The sequence below is a fragment of the Salvia hispanica genome, chromosome 4 (assembly GCF_023119035.1).
Source record: "Salvia hispanica cultivar TCC Black 2014 chromosome 4, UniMelb_Shisp_WGS_1.0, whole genome shotgun sequence".
Classification (NCBI taxonomy): Eukaryota; Viridiplantae; Streptophyta; class Magnoliopsida; order Lamiales; family Lamiaceae; genus Salvia; species Salvia hispanica.
In genome coordinates, this window is record NC_062968.1 from 42,981,426 (window position 1) to 42,997,548 (window position 16,123).

Sequence of the window (16,123 nt, forward strand, 5' to 3'; positions counted from 1 at the left end):
CGAATCGAAACTCGAATGCTCACCCCATACCTGGAGTGGGTAAACCATTGAAAGAAGTTAATAGCAGCGGTGAGTCTACACGCATTCGACTCCAGACCTACAAAAGTTGACCGAACGTACAACACAGCATACACAAAGTACCACCTCATGTTAAAGGTACCACACCTCCAGCTAAAAGTACAACCCACTGAAGCACATACCTCGCATTGTTGAATACGTAAAATATTTTCAATTGAATAAGGGCTGAGAAAGAATATTCCGTTTAATTAATATAAATGCGTTCCATTTCACCGCCACACCTCCTCGGTTTAAAGCCCCACCCTTCCTCTCTCTCTCTCTCTCTCCTGGAATCGGAATTATTCTACAGAATATCACCTCTTTTGCCCCTTCTTTTCTTTTCTATTCTTTTTTTTCTTTTCCCTCTTCTAATTTGTAGATTAACAGATTCATTTTCTAGGGCATTTAGTATTTTCTTTGATTTTTTCCTTGTATAGATTTAGAACAATCCAACATCGCCATGTCTGCTGATGAGATCTGTGATCAGAATCTAATTGAAGGTGTTCGAGATCTCGCAGTGCAAGATCAGGTTCGACTGTTTGAGCTCTCTCTCTTTGTTTTCCGAAAATGCGTTTTAATTTTCTTTTTATTTTTATTTCTAGTTTTATAAGAATGTTATGGAGGATGTGGATTTTGTGCTTTGTTAATGGTCTGTTTAGGGCTTGATTCATTTTATTTGTTCCTGTAATTCGGATATTGTTCATTTCTTTGATGCGATCTAATGCGCAAACAAAATTCGGGAATGTTTTGCTTCTTTTGGCTAGTTGAGTTGAAATTTGTGAATTCCAGAAAATAAATTGTTTCTGTAAGAGTAGAGAAATTAGAATCTACCTATTGGAGTTTTTTTCAGATTATTTTGGTTGATTGAGGTGAATTTGTGGATTCCAGGAAATTTATGTGTTCATATAAGATGAAGAAATAAGCATCTTCATATTGAATTTATTTTTATTATTTAGGCAGAAACATTCCTTCTTATCATTTGCTTGATTGAGCACTGACCTAACTTATTTGTATCAGCGGAGAAATTAATTTCAACTAATTGAATTTTTTATTGTTGCCAGATATATTGCTTCTTTTTGTTGATTGTGCTGAATTTCTGCATTCCACAAGCCTAATGTATTCATAACATGGATAAATTAGTATCTATTCATTGAATTTTTATTTCTAATATTTTGTCAGAAATATTGCCCTTTTGGTTGATTGATTTGAGTTTTGTGTACAGAAGAAGGATAACTGTACAGAAGCAGGGGAGACTAATCCTAACAGTAGTAGTATTGCTAATCATCACGGTTTCTGTGCGATCTGTTTGAACAAAATCGTTCTTCAGGAAACCGCACTTGTAAAAGGTTGCGAGCATGCCTACTGGTTTGTCTGAATCTCTTTGTTATTTATTTATACCAATGATAATATGCTTAATTGAGCATTTACTTTATGGGTGCTTAGAGAGTCATGTGTTTGAAGTTGAAACAGAATCTGAGAGAATGAAACGGGCATTGGTACTATTTCTGATTGATTGCATGAATAACAGTGTAACTAAGATTGTGGTACTCTAGTTAAGTTAACACGTGATCTATGGATGTTTGCTTGTTTTTTCTATTATCTGATTCTTGCTTTGGAAGTTTTAGTGCGTCTATGGTCGTGAATTGCTTCTTATTTTGGTTGTTTCTGTAGTGTGACCTGTATCCTAAAGTGGGCTTCGTGCAAGAAGGAACCCACGTGTCCTCAGTGCAAACATGGATTTGAGTTCCTTAATGTCCATCGGGCACTTGATGGGAGGTATGTTAGTGCATCGTTCTTCTCTTGTAATTATACTCTATGGGTATGGTTATCAGTTCTATTCAGGAAACGGCAAAAAGTGATATTTCGATTGCTAATATAAATTATGTCATGTTGTCCAATCTTGTTTAGATCACAGCTGAGATGGTAAACGATCTAATTTTTGTCGATTATCATGAATAAAATACCAACTTAAATAGAAGGAACATTCCATGTTGTTCAAGGTCAATGAATTTTTGAGGGAACACTTTTTGTTATAGTAGCTAAGACAAATCTATCTCTGCTCTGAGCAGCATTCATGATTACATGTTCGAGGAGAGTGTCTGCCTTCTTCTAAGGGCCTCATGGTTTACACCTTTGGTTTTGGTGGAACGGGAGGAGGTAGCATATGAGGAAACAGAGGAGTACTATTATGAGGACGAAGAAGACCTGGATGACGTTTACTTAGATAGCTCCTCAAGTCTCCGCATTGGAAACCGCAGATGGGGGGGCAACGGGTTTGTTAGGGCAGGAAGACAAGAAGCAAGGCCAGTTCATCGCCCGAACGTCCAGGACTCAGGTGCTGGCCCATCTCGCCGGGCAGAGAAGAAAGAGACCAAGGAAACAGTCGGGCGACGAGCAAAAAGGGCTCAGAAGCGTGAAGCTGCAGACAAGGCTGCTGCAGTGAAGCATCAGCAGCACCTAGCGAGGCTGGGCCGCTTGCAGGTATGATTGCAGTGGAGGAAACGTCATATGGGCCTCATCAAGAGGCTCTTTTGTACAGTATGTAATTTCCTACATCAATGAAATAAGGAATACTCGATCCGGGACTTGAAATGATGGGCTGCATCATAATATATTGCACCTGCTGTCCTCTGCCAAGATTTGGTTTTCACCTATGTTGCTGTAAATCCGTTGCATATACTAACTCTGCTTTTAGATTCTTCATATGATATTGCTTCCAAGTAATGGAGTTTGCTTTTCTTTATAGTTTGGTTGTTACATAGAAGTGGTTGGTGTTGGTTTGGGTATTTGGCTGTTTATATTGAGTAGATAGAATTTGTAATTGTTAGCAGTTCTAGTTGAGCATTAAGCAAGATGAAACATTGGCGAAAATTGATTTAGTTACAGTTTTAGGCACGTTTAGAGCTTGTTTTGTGTATTTTGGTGAAGATAAGATTAACTAAATGAAAATTTAAGATATTTTCATGCTATGCCAAATGACATCATTTTTCTTTTTCTTCTTTCTTACATGTTTTTAAGAGGCCACAAATCTCTCTTCCAACACTGGACAAAGACACTTACCCATATGTTTTTTAAGAGGGCGGTGCTGAATGAGAACTAGTTGAAGTTGTATAAACGTATTGGTCTCGATTATACTCCCTCCGTCTCATAGAAGATGACGCACATTCATTTTTAGTTTGTCTCACTAAATATGGTCACATTTCTACTTTTAGAAAAAATTATTTCTCACATTAATAAAAAAAATTATATTTTTTCTATCCACATCACAAAAAAAAGCTTCCTAAAATCCTGTGGCGTTTCACAAGTGTGTCATCTTTTATGGACGGATGGAGTAATATTAATCTAAAGCCAAAAGGTCTCATGTTAGAATCTATCACATGACCTTTAGTAATTTTTTATTCACCAGAAACTTATATATAAAAAAATTCAACAAAGGCACAAATCAAATGACATTTATATTTAGTATGTATCTATAATGTTTTTTAGTATCCGAATAGGGCATCCTGCGCCAGTACCTCCATAGCCTACATACTAATTATATACTTCAAAAATGTTTGTCATAAAGGCAAAAATACAGAACAGCATTGTAGTTCCAAGAGAATGGCAATATAAAACACAATTATAAACTAATCACCAGAGAATATACAAAGGGAATCAAGTTTCACCTTTCAAACACACAACAGAAGCACCCCTCGCTAGTGCCATGGTGGCGACAACAGTTAATACACAGAATCTTGAGGTGTGGAACCGTGGTTCGGATCCAAGTGGAGTTGCTCCATCAACTGTGACCTCCTTGCTCTGAAGAAGTCGAGACGGCTTGTCAGTTCTACCAAAGCTGATGAGGTTCCAAATCGCAGTCGATAATCCATCACCTATGGCCAAATAATGCATTTTTAGTATCCGGCTCGTTTAAACGGGTGATTGGTGTGATAATATATATCAAATTAAAATATGTGTCGCATGTCGCAATTATTTTAAATTTTTGATACATCCCAATGTATATAGACAATAAACTGATTAGAGCAAGAGAACATTCTGAGACACCTAAAAGAAAGAGTCATATATGTAAAATGCAGGCTATAAGGACAGTGCGAAATCATGAAATCAGCTCATAAGGGATCAAGGGTTCATGATATCTAAAACCGCATCGTATGATATAGTAAGTTTAAACTGACTAAATAATGAGCCTTCCTGCAGCCTCCCTGGAAGTAGACGGTACACTCACCGACTCCACAACTGGAAAATCATCCATGGCTAGACTTGTGGAGGCCTCAGTACTTTTAGAATTACTCAAGCTTGGTGGTTCAGTTAACTGCTTGCGAGAAGGCGGCCTACCATTGCTGCCATACGCCAACAGTTGTCCTTTAATATTTCTCGCATCCGATCCCATCGACTCCTGCAATGTTTACGGGTCAGATTAAGCAACAAAAGATTAACAAGTCTTTAATTCCTTAGATCAAAAGCATCAACTGTTTCAAATGGTATTAGTTTCATTGAAGTCCATCTCATTAAACAGCCTGATGTCGAGACCAACATATATGTCAAGAAAAGGTCTAGACAAACCCAAAAACCACAGGTCCTAATGGTAAACCGAAAATGGGAAAGATTAAGCAATACTCCCTCCGTTCCATAGTAGTAGTCATTTTTCCATTTTGGTATGTTGGAGTCATTTCCTTTTTAAGTAAAAGTCAACACATTTCTTCTCCCTTACTTTACCTTCTCTTACTTTGTTCTCTCTTCATCTCTGTACCTTTTTCCTTTTCTACTTTATCCTTCCTTTACATAACTCACTTAACACAATTTTTCTTAATCTCCATGCCGAAAAGAAATGGCTCCACTACTATGGAACGGAGGGAGTACAATCTATAACTGAGATGCACATAACAAGCACAGAAGTTAGAGGCAAGAAACAAACCTTTCACTTCCAGAAAAAAAGAGAAATGAAAATGAACTGCAATCGTACCAAGTTAACTATGTCAAAAAAATTTAATAAAACAAAAGAAAGGCATCCACCTCTGTCCTTTGTCTTCTTTCACGGTTACAATCAGCAAATGTTGTATCAAAATCATGCTTGATAAAATTCCTGCATGTAGGATTCAGCTGTCAGAAATTTTGCAATAGAACTACATAAAAGTGATATTCACTTCAATGTTCTACTACAGTTGATTAGTAAATACGCTTGACTACAATGCTCATTTTGCAACTAAATGAACGTAATATTTATTTGTATACAGTATTGATGCTTTGCAACTCATCACGCAAAATTGTAGGTTTAAACCATTTTACAATTCAAATTTCAGGTCACTTCCAAGTAGACAACTAGACTAAAGAGAATCATCCTAGCGAGTAAGGACACGAGAAGAAGTAAAGGTTGGATGACACTGATAAAATGACTCACTTCTGAGATGTTTGGTTTGCTGTGTGTTGGTATCTATCACAAGCATCAGACAAAGAACCAGAGTGGTGCTGCCGTTGCTGATTTAACTGGTTGTGAAGTTCAGCAACTTTCTGCTTCAATCTGGCTACATTTGCTTCAGCAAGAGCTATCTCCTCAAGCTCAGCCCTAGTCTGTGAATAAATGTTAACATACCAGCATCTTTACTAATTCCTGATTACAAAATTAAAAGATAAACAAACCTTAGAATCCATGCCTCGAGAGCCAGAAAATTGGCCAGAAGACATGCTCAAGCCAACTTCCAGAGCAGCTCGTAAGTCTCTCTCAGCTTGCAATTGTTCTTGCAATCTTGCTACCTACCCACAAGAAAATACAAACTCAGTATGCCAATCTAGACCAGAAGAATTAGAAAAGAGAACATTCTTAATGTGCTAAAAGATTTCGGTTCTTAATCTACACTGAAGTTCCAGAGACAAGCGCATGTCACTCACATGCACACACACAGATGATGACCATGATTATGATGATTCATGTAATATTAATAAAGAAACCTCACATCTTGTTCAAGCGCCAAGCGCCGCTCATGCAAAGCTTGCTTCCTTCTCTCCTGGCTAGCTTGCAAAATTGCATTTCCTCTTGCCTAATATAGATTTTTATGAATTAAGTCATATTTTATTACTCAATACCATGCCGTAGTCATTTGGAAACCCACAACTGTTACCTCCTTTGAGATTCTGTGGCATAGATCATTCTTTGCAATCTCCAGCCTCTGAATGGCAAGCCTGCAAATGCACCATTGAGCTTCAATCGACACAAAATGAATAACAACAAGAAAGCACATCAGGCACCACAAGAAAGCATCCAGTAGATGATCAGGCATTATTTGAGAAGTCTTTTGGGTATTATGCAAAAAGTGCACCGAAGAGGTATTACTGAGAAAAATATTACGAACTAGTAGAAAAAGCAATTTTAAAGACATGAAGACCTACAAAATAATTGCCTCGTTTGGAAAGGAGTGTCAAGAACTTTAGGTAATTAAAATTTTAGGTCAAAACAGAGAAACCAAACTGATTCTGTTAATCAGGGTTAAGTCAAGCTCAGGGAACAGTTCTATCTGTGCACGAGAAAATATATTGATAAATGAGAAAAAAGATGGCAATTCTGAAGGGGGAGCTTAGTTATGGACAACAATGAGGCAAATTTCTAAGGTTCTTAAGAATGGTAAGTGCTAAGTTTGGGTCTTGAAGAAGATAACAGTTTTGCAGATTACACAAATCAGAGTTATATATGATTGAAAATGGTCGTACATTTCCTCTCCAGATGAATCTATGGATTCTGATGAAAGAGTTTTTCTTGCCTGCGAGAACAGAAATATAATATTTGTTATTTGTAAAGACAAGATCTATAGAAAGCGTAATGTTCAAATTCTTCACAAAAAATTTAACATCAAAAAGTAAAATCACATAAGCAACATTCCCATCCCTTCCCACTAGGCTGGGTTAAACAAGCCGAAAAGGTGGTTCACCACCCACAAACAATTTAAATTGCTTTCCATGTAAAATGGATTATCTACAGCTGAATTATCTGAACTTCAATCCAAAACTTCAACTGTTCTAACTAAAATGGAGGATTAAGGTACTGCAATTTATTTGCTAGAATATTCCTCTCCCAATTCATTAACAGGAGGCACCCTACAAGATTCTAAAATATTAATTTATTGATTTTATTGCCGTAAGAAGGTGAGGGAAGGATAGTAGTTACTAGAGATGTTGACCCTTGACGCTAAAGTAATAAGCTATCTAGTGTATGTCTGAGGATCGGCGCTTATGTCGACAAGCATATCAGCATACAAGAAGAACCAAGCACTTAGGTGGATCCTCATCCATCAACAGCAACCAAGGGAAAGGAAAAACAGAAAGACTCACATTTTTCTTTCTCCAAAATGTTGACTTCCGTGCGCTACCAATATTAGTATCGGTAATTTTGGGTACCATCTTCTCACCAGATAGTTCGGATCCAGGAAAATACTGATGCAGTTCTTGATTCATAGATGACAAAATTTCTCCTGCAGACCACTGAGACTCATTGGCAGGTTTCTCAGTAGAGGCATCTGTCAAATTCCCATGTGCATTCAATTGGTCTAGTTGGTCATTTACTGAAGTCTTAGAGTCGCTATTAGATCTAGTGTCCAGTGCCATATCTAGCTCTGTTCCCATATTATTATTGTGCATGGGAGTCCCATCGTCTGAATCATCATTTCTTACAGCCTGATATCAGCAAAAATACCAGCAGCAACTTCAGTGGTCAGTAGACCTTCAATAAATGTTATGGAAAAATTTTCAATTGTGTTTCTGGTACAAGAAGAAGGATAATATCTATATATCAACTGCTATAACTTTGTCACAGACGACCTTTAGTCATTTATGAGCACGGAAAGACATAAGCCAGGATAACAAGTCAAGCCCTAACTTTTTAGGGGAAAAGGTCAAATACACTGTTGAAGTTCCCTCAAGTCTCAAATAGTCTTTTGAAGTATTTTTACCTACAAATACACACTTGATGTGTTCTTCCAATGTGCAAATAAATTCTTCCAAGGTAAAAGGCTCAAATAAACCCATCATATTCATTCAAGGACCTCAACTCCTGAAGTAATTTTAGGACTGAATCGACTGCTTCAGTAATCATTACTGATATTAACACACTTTTCTCGTGGAACAAAATTGATGTCTACATTTTTGTTAAGTCAAGCTAATACTGAAGCCAAATATTTGTATTTATTGATTCTTATTTTAATTTTTTACCCACCCTTTTTAACACACTACGGACACTTATAAACACAAACCTACTGATAGATAGAAATACAAGAGAAATAGAGATGTGGCAATGAATCAAAGTTGTTCACAGATTACATGTTTCAATCATTGTTTCCCCCAAGTGACTCTTGGAATGAGATAGGTATACTCCAAAGTAATCACTAGAAAACTGAACTTGCACATTAAATTAGCAGAAACAAATTTAGAAAGAAAAGTCTTTACATGTATTTATTCATCAAGATTGTCCCATGCATCTTTCACTATATAAATTCAATTTTGAAGTCATTAAAACCACATGCATAGCCAAGAACACAAGTGAGGGCAGATACGGAACCTTATAGTCATAAACATCTCTAGCGGCCGAGCCACTGCTTTCACTTAACTTCCCACTGTGTCTTCGATCAGAAACAATACCTGTTTCAGGGTCGACTTCATTTTCAGCATCATGATAACCATTTACTTTTACATCTGCATTTTCATCATCACTTGTATCTTCACTTCCACTGTTATCAGGTTTAGAATCTACAGATATCGAGCACCTGTGCATACTATAATCCTGCATGTAAACCAATGTAATTAGCAAAAAAGAATTACAATATTACTCATGGTTTAATGGCTCTTATAGTTACATGACAAAGTTTAATATATAGGAACACAATTGAGAAACTAACATAGAAGGTGACAAACACAACTCATCTATTTTAGAACTAAACTAACATTGTGACTTACATCAAAAGTTTTGTCATACTCCTCCAGAAGTGTAGTGATGATAGCTTGGGCAGCATTAGCAGCATTGGCTGCAGCTAGAAGCTGAGCAGAACCATCTCCATTAGTATCGTAGCCATTCTCTAGTTCACATTCACCAGTTAAAAGAGGGCGCAACAGTAATGGAGCCATACAAACAGCAACTGCTGAAGGTGTCATCCGATTCTCAGAAGCATGAGAAGAAACTGTATACATCATCTTGAGGACTCTAAAATGAATAGAGGACAAAGGAAACAAAAAAAATGGTGAGTGTTAGGGTGATGACAAGAAGAATAAGATTAAGAATAATAATGAAGCTCGTTTCTGATTGAGAAGTTTCTTAGCATGCTAACTACTGATTTTGTCAAGAAACATATTTATCAACAACTGTATTAATAAGGAAAAACAATCACAGCAATTTCCCTTTATGCACCTTTATTAAACTAAATTCTGTCCCCCAAAAATAAAATTTGGTGAAGAATTGGACAATGTGGGAGGGAAGAGTGGGGTTGCTTGCTAAGAACTGGACATTGTTTTAAGCAAAACAAACCAACATCCTCTCAACAAAAATTAATAGCAGCTTACTATAACAGATAGATCAAGTTCATTGAGATTCTAGTTTCTTTTTCTTCAACATGGAATTTGTATTTACCCAAATTCTAACAGTAAACTTCAAGAATTGCTATCACATCAGAATTGGCTACATAGTCCGAGAGGCGAGAGCTATCAGTGGGATAAGTAGTATTGTTTAAATTCTGTTAACTCATATCCCTCACAGTTAACCACCTTACTTATGTCTCTGCTTCTTATTTGACCACCCGGTATATTTGCCAATTGGATTGCGTGTCGTGGTCTCGTTTTTTAGACCTCCCTTAAATTTCATTCACTTTACTTGTGACATTGAGATAGTTTTGAGATCAAACCATCAGATATATACTTCAATATTTCAAAGAGATCAAATACGTATCTGATCCTATCAGAGATATGACATTTCATCCATGTCTGACTACTTCTCAAACTTTTTGAAGCTCTTTATCTTAATGAACAAAATCAAGGTGATTCTACTGAAAAATATGTAACAGCACTTGCACATAGATTGATACATCAGTAACATGAGGCGATACCTCTGTAAGAGGCGCCTATTGGGTTCAGGAAAGGTTTCCAGTATGGCAGAGCGCATTGCATTAACCCGAGCTTCCTTCCGATCAATTTCTTCTCAAGACAGCCACAAAGAACCAAATTATGTTGACTTTTAGTAAACCTTAACATTCATAGGAATATGAACATATCGGAAATTGTGAAAGTAAACATCTAGAGTGAATGAGGAAACAGAAAATTACTATAAGCTTCTAACAATGCAGTGCAGCAGGAAGCAGGTACTGGTGATGAAGGTAGCTCTCGAAGTACATGCTGAAGGAAGGGTAACTCACATAAGTACCGCTTAAATAAATACAACAAAACTAACCAATTACTCAGATTGAAGTCTAACCTTGACACAGTCACCAATAATATGAGCATCTTCCGCTGGATCAAATTCAGTCTTCCCTATTATCAAATAATAACTTACATATTGGTCAAATAACTCATATATAGCAGTGAATTTAAAAGTCAAACAACAATTGCTATAAGAGGGAAAAAAGTCATATGAAGGACTGTGTAAAGGAACACTGTAGCACTAGCATTCATTCCGATTGATGTCCCCCGTATCCACAATCTATTAAGTTGGTCTCTGGAGAATATTGCATCTCCAATCTGAGTCATCATCATATTTATTACAATCACTGGGTAAGGAAGCATCACAGCAAAATGAATGCTAAAGGTGTATGCTGTCTGTCCACAATGGTGTTCAGATTCATAGGAACTACAATTGGAAGACATGCTTAGTACTAACCTATTTAAGAAGGTAGAAAAATAATTCAATTGCACAAGGTTAAATGGTAACCAAAAGGGCATGGTAAGAAAAAAGGTTTTTGTACCTTGTAGAATATATCTGTGTATAGGTTTCCTTGTATAACTATGGTTATTGTTATAGAAGTATATTGTAGGATAAGTATCTCACATCGATTATGTGACCTAGTCTAACTAAGTCTCTTGTAGTGTATATATGTGTGACTTATTACGTACTCCCTCCGTCCCACTAAAGATGACCCACTTTCCTTTTTGGTTTGTCCCAAAGATGATCCATTACTAAAAATGGAAGTACCTTTTCTCTCTACTTTATTCCCTCTCTCTTACTTTACTCTCTCCACTTCACACACAAAATAAAATTGCATAAATTCCCGTGCCGCCCAAGGAAGGGGTCATCTTCCTTGGGATGGAGGGAGTAATACAATATCACTACTTTTCTCGTCTACATACTTTATCCATATCTCTATGTTTTATTGTTCTGCATGGTCTCAAAGCGAGCCAAAGTCAGCGATGAGTTTCTTAGTTGCAAGTGTGGAAGTCCGATAATCATTCCGGCCCACACATTGCAGGGGCGTATTGAAATCCCTCTTGTCCCACATTGATAATTGGTGACCCCACTCAACTATAAATGAGTGGATAAGCTTTCCCCCTTTATAAGCCTTTTAAGGGGGTGAATTGCTCATTTCTCATATGGTATCAGAGAATTCAAGTCCGTCTCTAATTTACTTTGTAAAAATAAGAACCTTGGTTTCCAACGCCACTGCTCTACCTATACCTAAATTAGGGTTTAGGGTTTCTGTCGCTGCTACAATTGCTACCACTTCCACTGCTACTACTATTACTACTATTGTTGTTGATGCCTTCACTAAATTGTTGAGAGAAAACATTCAAACATTTATCAGAACTTTGTACCAAGCTGGACATGATGATATATATGTATTGTTACCACTAGTACTACTATTACTACTCCCTCCGTCCCATTACATGTGGGACATTTCTTTTGGGCACAGGTTTTTTCACTTTTAGGAGTGAAAAAAAACTAGAGAGAAAAAGTAAGAGAGAGATAGAGTTGTGCTTTTTGCCATAAAAGGAAATGACTCACTTATATTGGGACGGCCTAAAAAGAAATACGCCTCACTTGTAATGGGACGGAAGGAGTGCTATTGTTGTCGATGTCTTCACTAAATTGTTGAGGGAAAACATGTGTCAGAACTTTGTACCAAGTCGGACATGATTGATATATATGTTCCAGCTTGTAGGGGATTGTTATAGAATATGTTACAAAATAGCTATCCCACATCAGTTATGTGACCTAGTTTGGCTTAGTTTCATGTACTCCCTCCATCCCGCCATAAGCAAGGTGTGGAAAACATTTATAGAACTTTGCTGAACATGATTGAAATATATGTTCCAGCTTGAGGGAGATGGCTATAGAATATGTTCCTCCCTCCAAAAAATAGACAACTTTTGAAAGCACAGGTTTTAATGCATAGTTGGTAAAGTAAGAGAGATAAAAAGAAAAAGTGATTAGAGTATTATTTCTGGAGAATGGGACCCACATTATTAGAGAGAAAAGTTTCCTTGAATAGAATTCACCTATTTTTAAGGAACATCCAAAAATGGCAAATGTGGTCTATTTTTAAAGGACGGAGAGAGTACAAAATAAGTATCCCACATCAGTTATGTGACCTAGTCTGGCTTAGTCTCTTGTACTCCCTCTGTCCCGCCATAAGCGAGGTGTTTCTACTGGACAGACACAGTATTTAAGAAAATGATGTTTAGAGAGTTAAATGGATCACTTTAGGTGGGGCGTCCAAAAAAAGAATACGAGTCGCTTATGGTGAGACGAAGGGAATACTATATATTTGCTTTATATATATGGGAGACTCTCTTAGTGTGATATAGAACTTTTTAATCTTTTCCCATATGTGCATCTATACTTTTTAATCTTCACATAGGGTATACACAATTTTGTAACGTCTGAGTGACCATCTTTTCAAGAACATTTGAGGAAGAAGAAAAAGAATACACTAAATATTTATAAAGAAAAACATTATTACACCCTTAACATATGAAAACAGAAAACAGAGTTGCAACTGTTTAACCTATACAGTATCATGAATTCATGATCAATAGTGACAACACAAAATATAAATCACAGTCATAAAAACAAATAAAGAATAACATGCTGAGGTTCATTCACTCCATTATAGGTAAAAAAATTCACCTTGTTCATATTCTTGAACTCTTTGGTCCACTTCCGCAACACTTGCAGACTGCCGCAGAATTCCTTCTACTTTAATTCCTATTAAATGTTGTTCAGTCAGAGTATGTACTGAAGATAACAACAGAAAGCGTCTAAATCATTTTTTTGTTGTTTTGGGAAGATGAACATCAAAATATGGACACGTAGCATGTCTCTTTATGATTTTGTTAACAAGGGAATCAGGATATTAATAAAAAGCATGGTTGTAGCACTTATGCATTATCAGATTGTGCGATTGAAATTAGTTGGTTCAAGTTATGCAAAATCTGCCATTACTAGGCTATGATTTTTCCCAGACCTGTACTTTTTATGTTGTTTAATAGTAGAATTTAGGTGAATTCATTCAGAAGACAAAAAAGAAAAGAAGTCACATTTTATAATATTGGAGACATGCAAAGCTACAAAAATGTACTAGGATCTAAAATTAGGTCTGAGAAAAATAAAATTACTAAAAATAAAACTCATTTCCATAAGAAATGAGCAATTATAGATATTTAGGTAATCAATTTTTTTATTTGTCATTTTTTGTAATGGTCGACAAAATGGCCAAAGAGGAACAAGCTGTAGAGCAAACATAAATTCCCTTTTCATTTTTGGTAAGATGGCCCACCACTTCTTTTCTCTCTCCCCTATTTATCCACCTTCAACTAACAATACTCTGGGCCTCTCTCTCTCTCTCTCTCTTAATTTACCAATTTTACATTAAAACCCATGTGGTTCACTACTAAGACTATTGTTGTGGATGGAGGGAGTACAAATTTATGGTTATGTAGGGCCAACAGACAGAAAACTGTGTAACTACAAGTGTTGGGGAAGCTGATGCAGCATGGAATTAAGTTATAATAAAAGATCTTGCTATTTCTAGGAGAAACTATTTCAAAGAGGATCACTGCAGGACATCAAAATAAAAAACTTACCATATTTCTCAAGAAACCGAAGCGCTTTCTCCAGGAAGGACGGACCTCCATCTGTATCTTCTAATGCAAGCAATATTGGGCGTCCAACAACCAAAGACTTCACTGGTTGGTTGTCTTTCCCTATATCAAAAGGTAATCCGTGAAGAATTGCAACATCTTCAGAAAGGCTCCAACATTTGGCTTTAGGAAAGTAAAAGTAGGTACAAACATTGATGGAAAAGCCCCTTAATAGTACCATTTGTATCACTTCTAAAGATCCCATCTTGCCCCATCACAAGAGCAGCATTTGGCGCTTGTGCAAGTGCATGTTCAAGGGCTGTCTTCCACTCATACAAGTCCTCAGATGTTTCAGACTGAAGTTCAGAAAATAGAATAGAGCAAACAGCTTTTAGTTACATGAGATCTACAGGATAGCAATATATTAAAAGCACTCTATGAATAACAACAAAGAAGATTCACTAATTACTTGAGCACCTTAAGTGTGAATGACCGTCCATCGCGAAATAAAACATTTAGCAGCTTCTTGTATTCTCTAACAACAACCCTGAAAGCAGGAAGACATAAAGAATACTGCAAGAGACACACAAAGATAGATGAAGAGAAATAAGATCATTTACCTTCCTGAATTATTTAGTTTGATACCACCCATTATCTGATTAGCTTCACCACCACAATGTGGCAATGCACTCTACATAAAGGGAATAATGTATATTAAAGGCCATAATAACATGCAATTGAAGTCGGAACAAATAAAAGTTCCATGAAACTGCTCCAAACACTATGATGGTTTTCAGTAACATGGAAAACAGGAAACTTGACAAATCAATCAAACAGATGAGAAATGAAGACGAAATTGGGACTAACTGGATCGTTCCTGAAGAAAACCAAAGAAGTGCGAGTAAGTATAAACCAATGCTTCTTCCAAGGCTTCCACCCTAACCCTGCAAGAAGTCTAAGAATTAAGGGATGCATAGCACAAAGAATAGGGAAAAAAACAAAGGCGCATTTATACATTTCAGAAAATAAAGAGGACGAATGGAAGCCAACACTAAAAACTACTATCACTTTGGCACTGCATCCATATGCATCGAATTAAACTAGAACTAAAATAGAACTGCATCGATCTCTAGTGACAATCATCATATTCTCTAGTAGATCCACTTAACCAAATGTTTATTGTTCATACACCATTAAACCCATAGTCTCATCTTTACAATCAATAATCAAACATAATGCAACACCGGCACACGAAAATTCAACATCCAGTCATACCTTTTGATAATTTGAGCAAATGCCCGCTCTTGAATATCTACATGATCACACCAAAAATCCAATCAGAAACAGAAATAACCCACAATGCGCATCAATTTCACAAATCCCCAATCCATACTACAATTAGGTAACGGTAATCTTCAATTTCACCTCGACAATCACTTGAAATCCCGCCAATTTCAAACCCTCTCCTCTTCGCTTTCACTCACACAAAAACATAAAAGTCGAGTAGAAAACGTTACCGTATTCGAGTTCCCTATACGAGGGCGCTCAAATTCGAAAACAGTGGGCAACATTTTCGAGCACGAGTTTCCATCACAGCTGGAACTAAGCCGCGGGTGACCCAGATTGAACTCGGGCAAAAGCAATCGGTGAAGATATGTGAAAAAAAATGAAATGTTATAGATAGCTCATTTTGACAATGTAATTTGATTAATAATTTAATATTATCTCAATCTTTTAAATTGTGTTTGAAATTTAAGTGAACTAAATGTAAATAATTTAGTTTAGATTGTGCTGATATTTTTATTATACATTTCATATATTTACGGATTAGTTGTATTTTTGTAGAAAATATTATATATGAGATATTTTTCTTTTTAATTAATTGTATTTTGTGTTTTATAGAAAAATATTATTTGGATTTGTAATAATTATTAGATTGGTGTTTTGTAGGTGATGTGAGTAGATGTTTCATGTGTCCAAACAATTTTCGTGATGTGAATAGATATTATATCGTATACAATACTGA

The 16,123-nt window shown here is 36.4% G+C and overlaps 2 protein-coding genes across 5 annotated transcripts; one reads left to right on the forward strand and one right to left on the reverse strand.

Moving 5' to 3' along the window:
* Window positions 1-301: 301 nt before the first annotated feature.
* On the forward strand, window positions 302-2,802 carry LOC125223312. 2 transcript variants are annotated; one of them, XM_048126395.1, is made up of 4 exons: window positions 302-586; window positions 1,283-1,422; window positions 1,729-1,833; window positions 2,127-2,802. In XM_048126395.1, exons 1-4 carry the CDS (start codon window positions 518-520, stop codon window positions 2,542-2,544), a joined length of 732 nt encoding a protein of 243 aa, XP_047982352.1. In that variant the 5' UTR covers window positions 302-517; the 3' UTR covers window positions 2,545-2,802. The 2 variants fall into 2 exon arrangements, with proteins under 2 accessions (XP_047982352.1, XP_047982351.1); XM_048126394.1 differs by having other exon boundaries at window positions 303-586; window positions 1,280-1,422.
* Window positions 2,803-3,491: 689 nt separating this feature from the next.
* On the reverse strand, window positions 3,492-15,748 carry LOC125223620 (rho GTPase-activating protein 7-like). 3 transcript variants are annotated; one of them, XM_048126838.1, is made up of 22 exons: window positions 15,615-15,748; window positions 15,373-15,409; window positions 14,965-15,041; window positions 14,718-14,788; window positions 14,575-14,644; window positions 14,336-14,453; window positions 14,101-14,220; window positions 13,145-13,222; window positions 10,499-10,554; window positions 10,350-10,419; window positions 10,134-10,221; window positions 8,995-9,238; window positions 8,600-8,821; window positions 7,378-7,719; window positions 6,760-6,809; window positions 6,174-6,234; window positions 6,009-6,092; window positions 5,695-5,808; window positions 5,456-5,625; window positions 5,071-5,140; window positions 4,283-4,453; window positions 3,492-3,929 (listed from the first exon to the last, which is right to left on the reverse strand). In XM_048126838.1, exons 1-22 carry the CDS (start codon window positions 15,666-15,668, stop codon window positions 3,777-3,779), a joined length of 2,520 nt encoding a protein of 839 aa, XP_047982795.1. In that variant the 5' UTR covers window positions 15,669-15,748; the 3' UTR covers window positions 3,492-3,776. The 3 variants fall into 3 exon arrangements, with proteins under 3 accessions (XP_047982795.1, XP_047982794.1, XP_047982796.1); XM_048126837.1 differs by having other exon boundaries at window positions 14,309-14,453; XM_048126839.1 differs by having other exon boundaries at window positions 3,799-3,929; window positions 4,233-4,453; window positions 14,309-14,453.
* Between the last annotated feature and the right edge of the window lie 375 nt (window positions 15,749-16,123).

Bases quoted from the DNA above. Each gene is read 5' to 3' on its own strand.
- LOC125223620 (XM_048126837.1), bottom strand. From the start codon at position 15,668: ATGTTGCCCACTGTTTTCGAATTTGAGCGCCCTCGTATAGGGAACTCG. The intron at 10,555-13,144 runs GTGAATTTTTTT...ATTTGATAATAG, and splicing joins AGTTCAAGAATATGAACAAG to GGAAGACTGAATTTGATCCA. The intron at 6,810-7,377 runs GTGAGTCTTTCT...CTGTTCTCGCAG, and splicing joins CATTTTGGAGAAAGAAAAAT to GCAAGAAAAACTCTTTCATC.
- LOC125223312 (XM_048126394.1), top strand. From the start codon at position 518: ATGTCTGCTGATGAGATCTGTGATCAGAATCTAATTGAAGGTGTTCGA. The intron at 587-1,279 runs GTTCGACTGTTT...TTTTGTGTACAG, and splicing joins ATCTCGCAGTGCAAGATCAG to AAGAAGGATAACTGTACAGA. The intron at 1,423-1,728 runs GTTTGTCTGAAT...TTGTTTCTGTAG, and splicing joins GGTTGCGAGCATGCCTACTG to TGTGACCTGTATCCTAAAGT.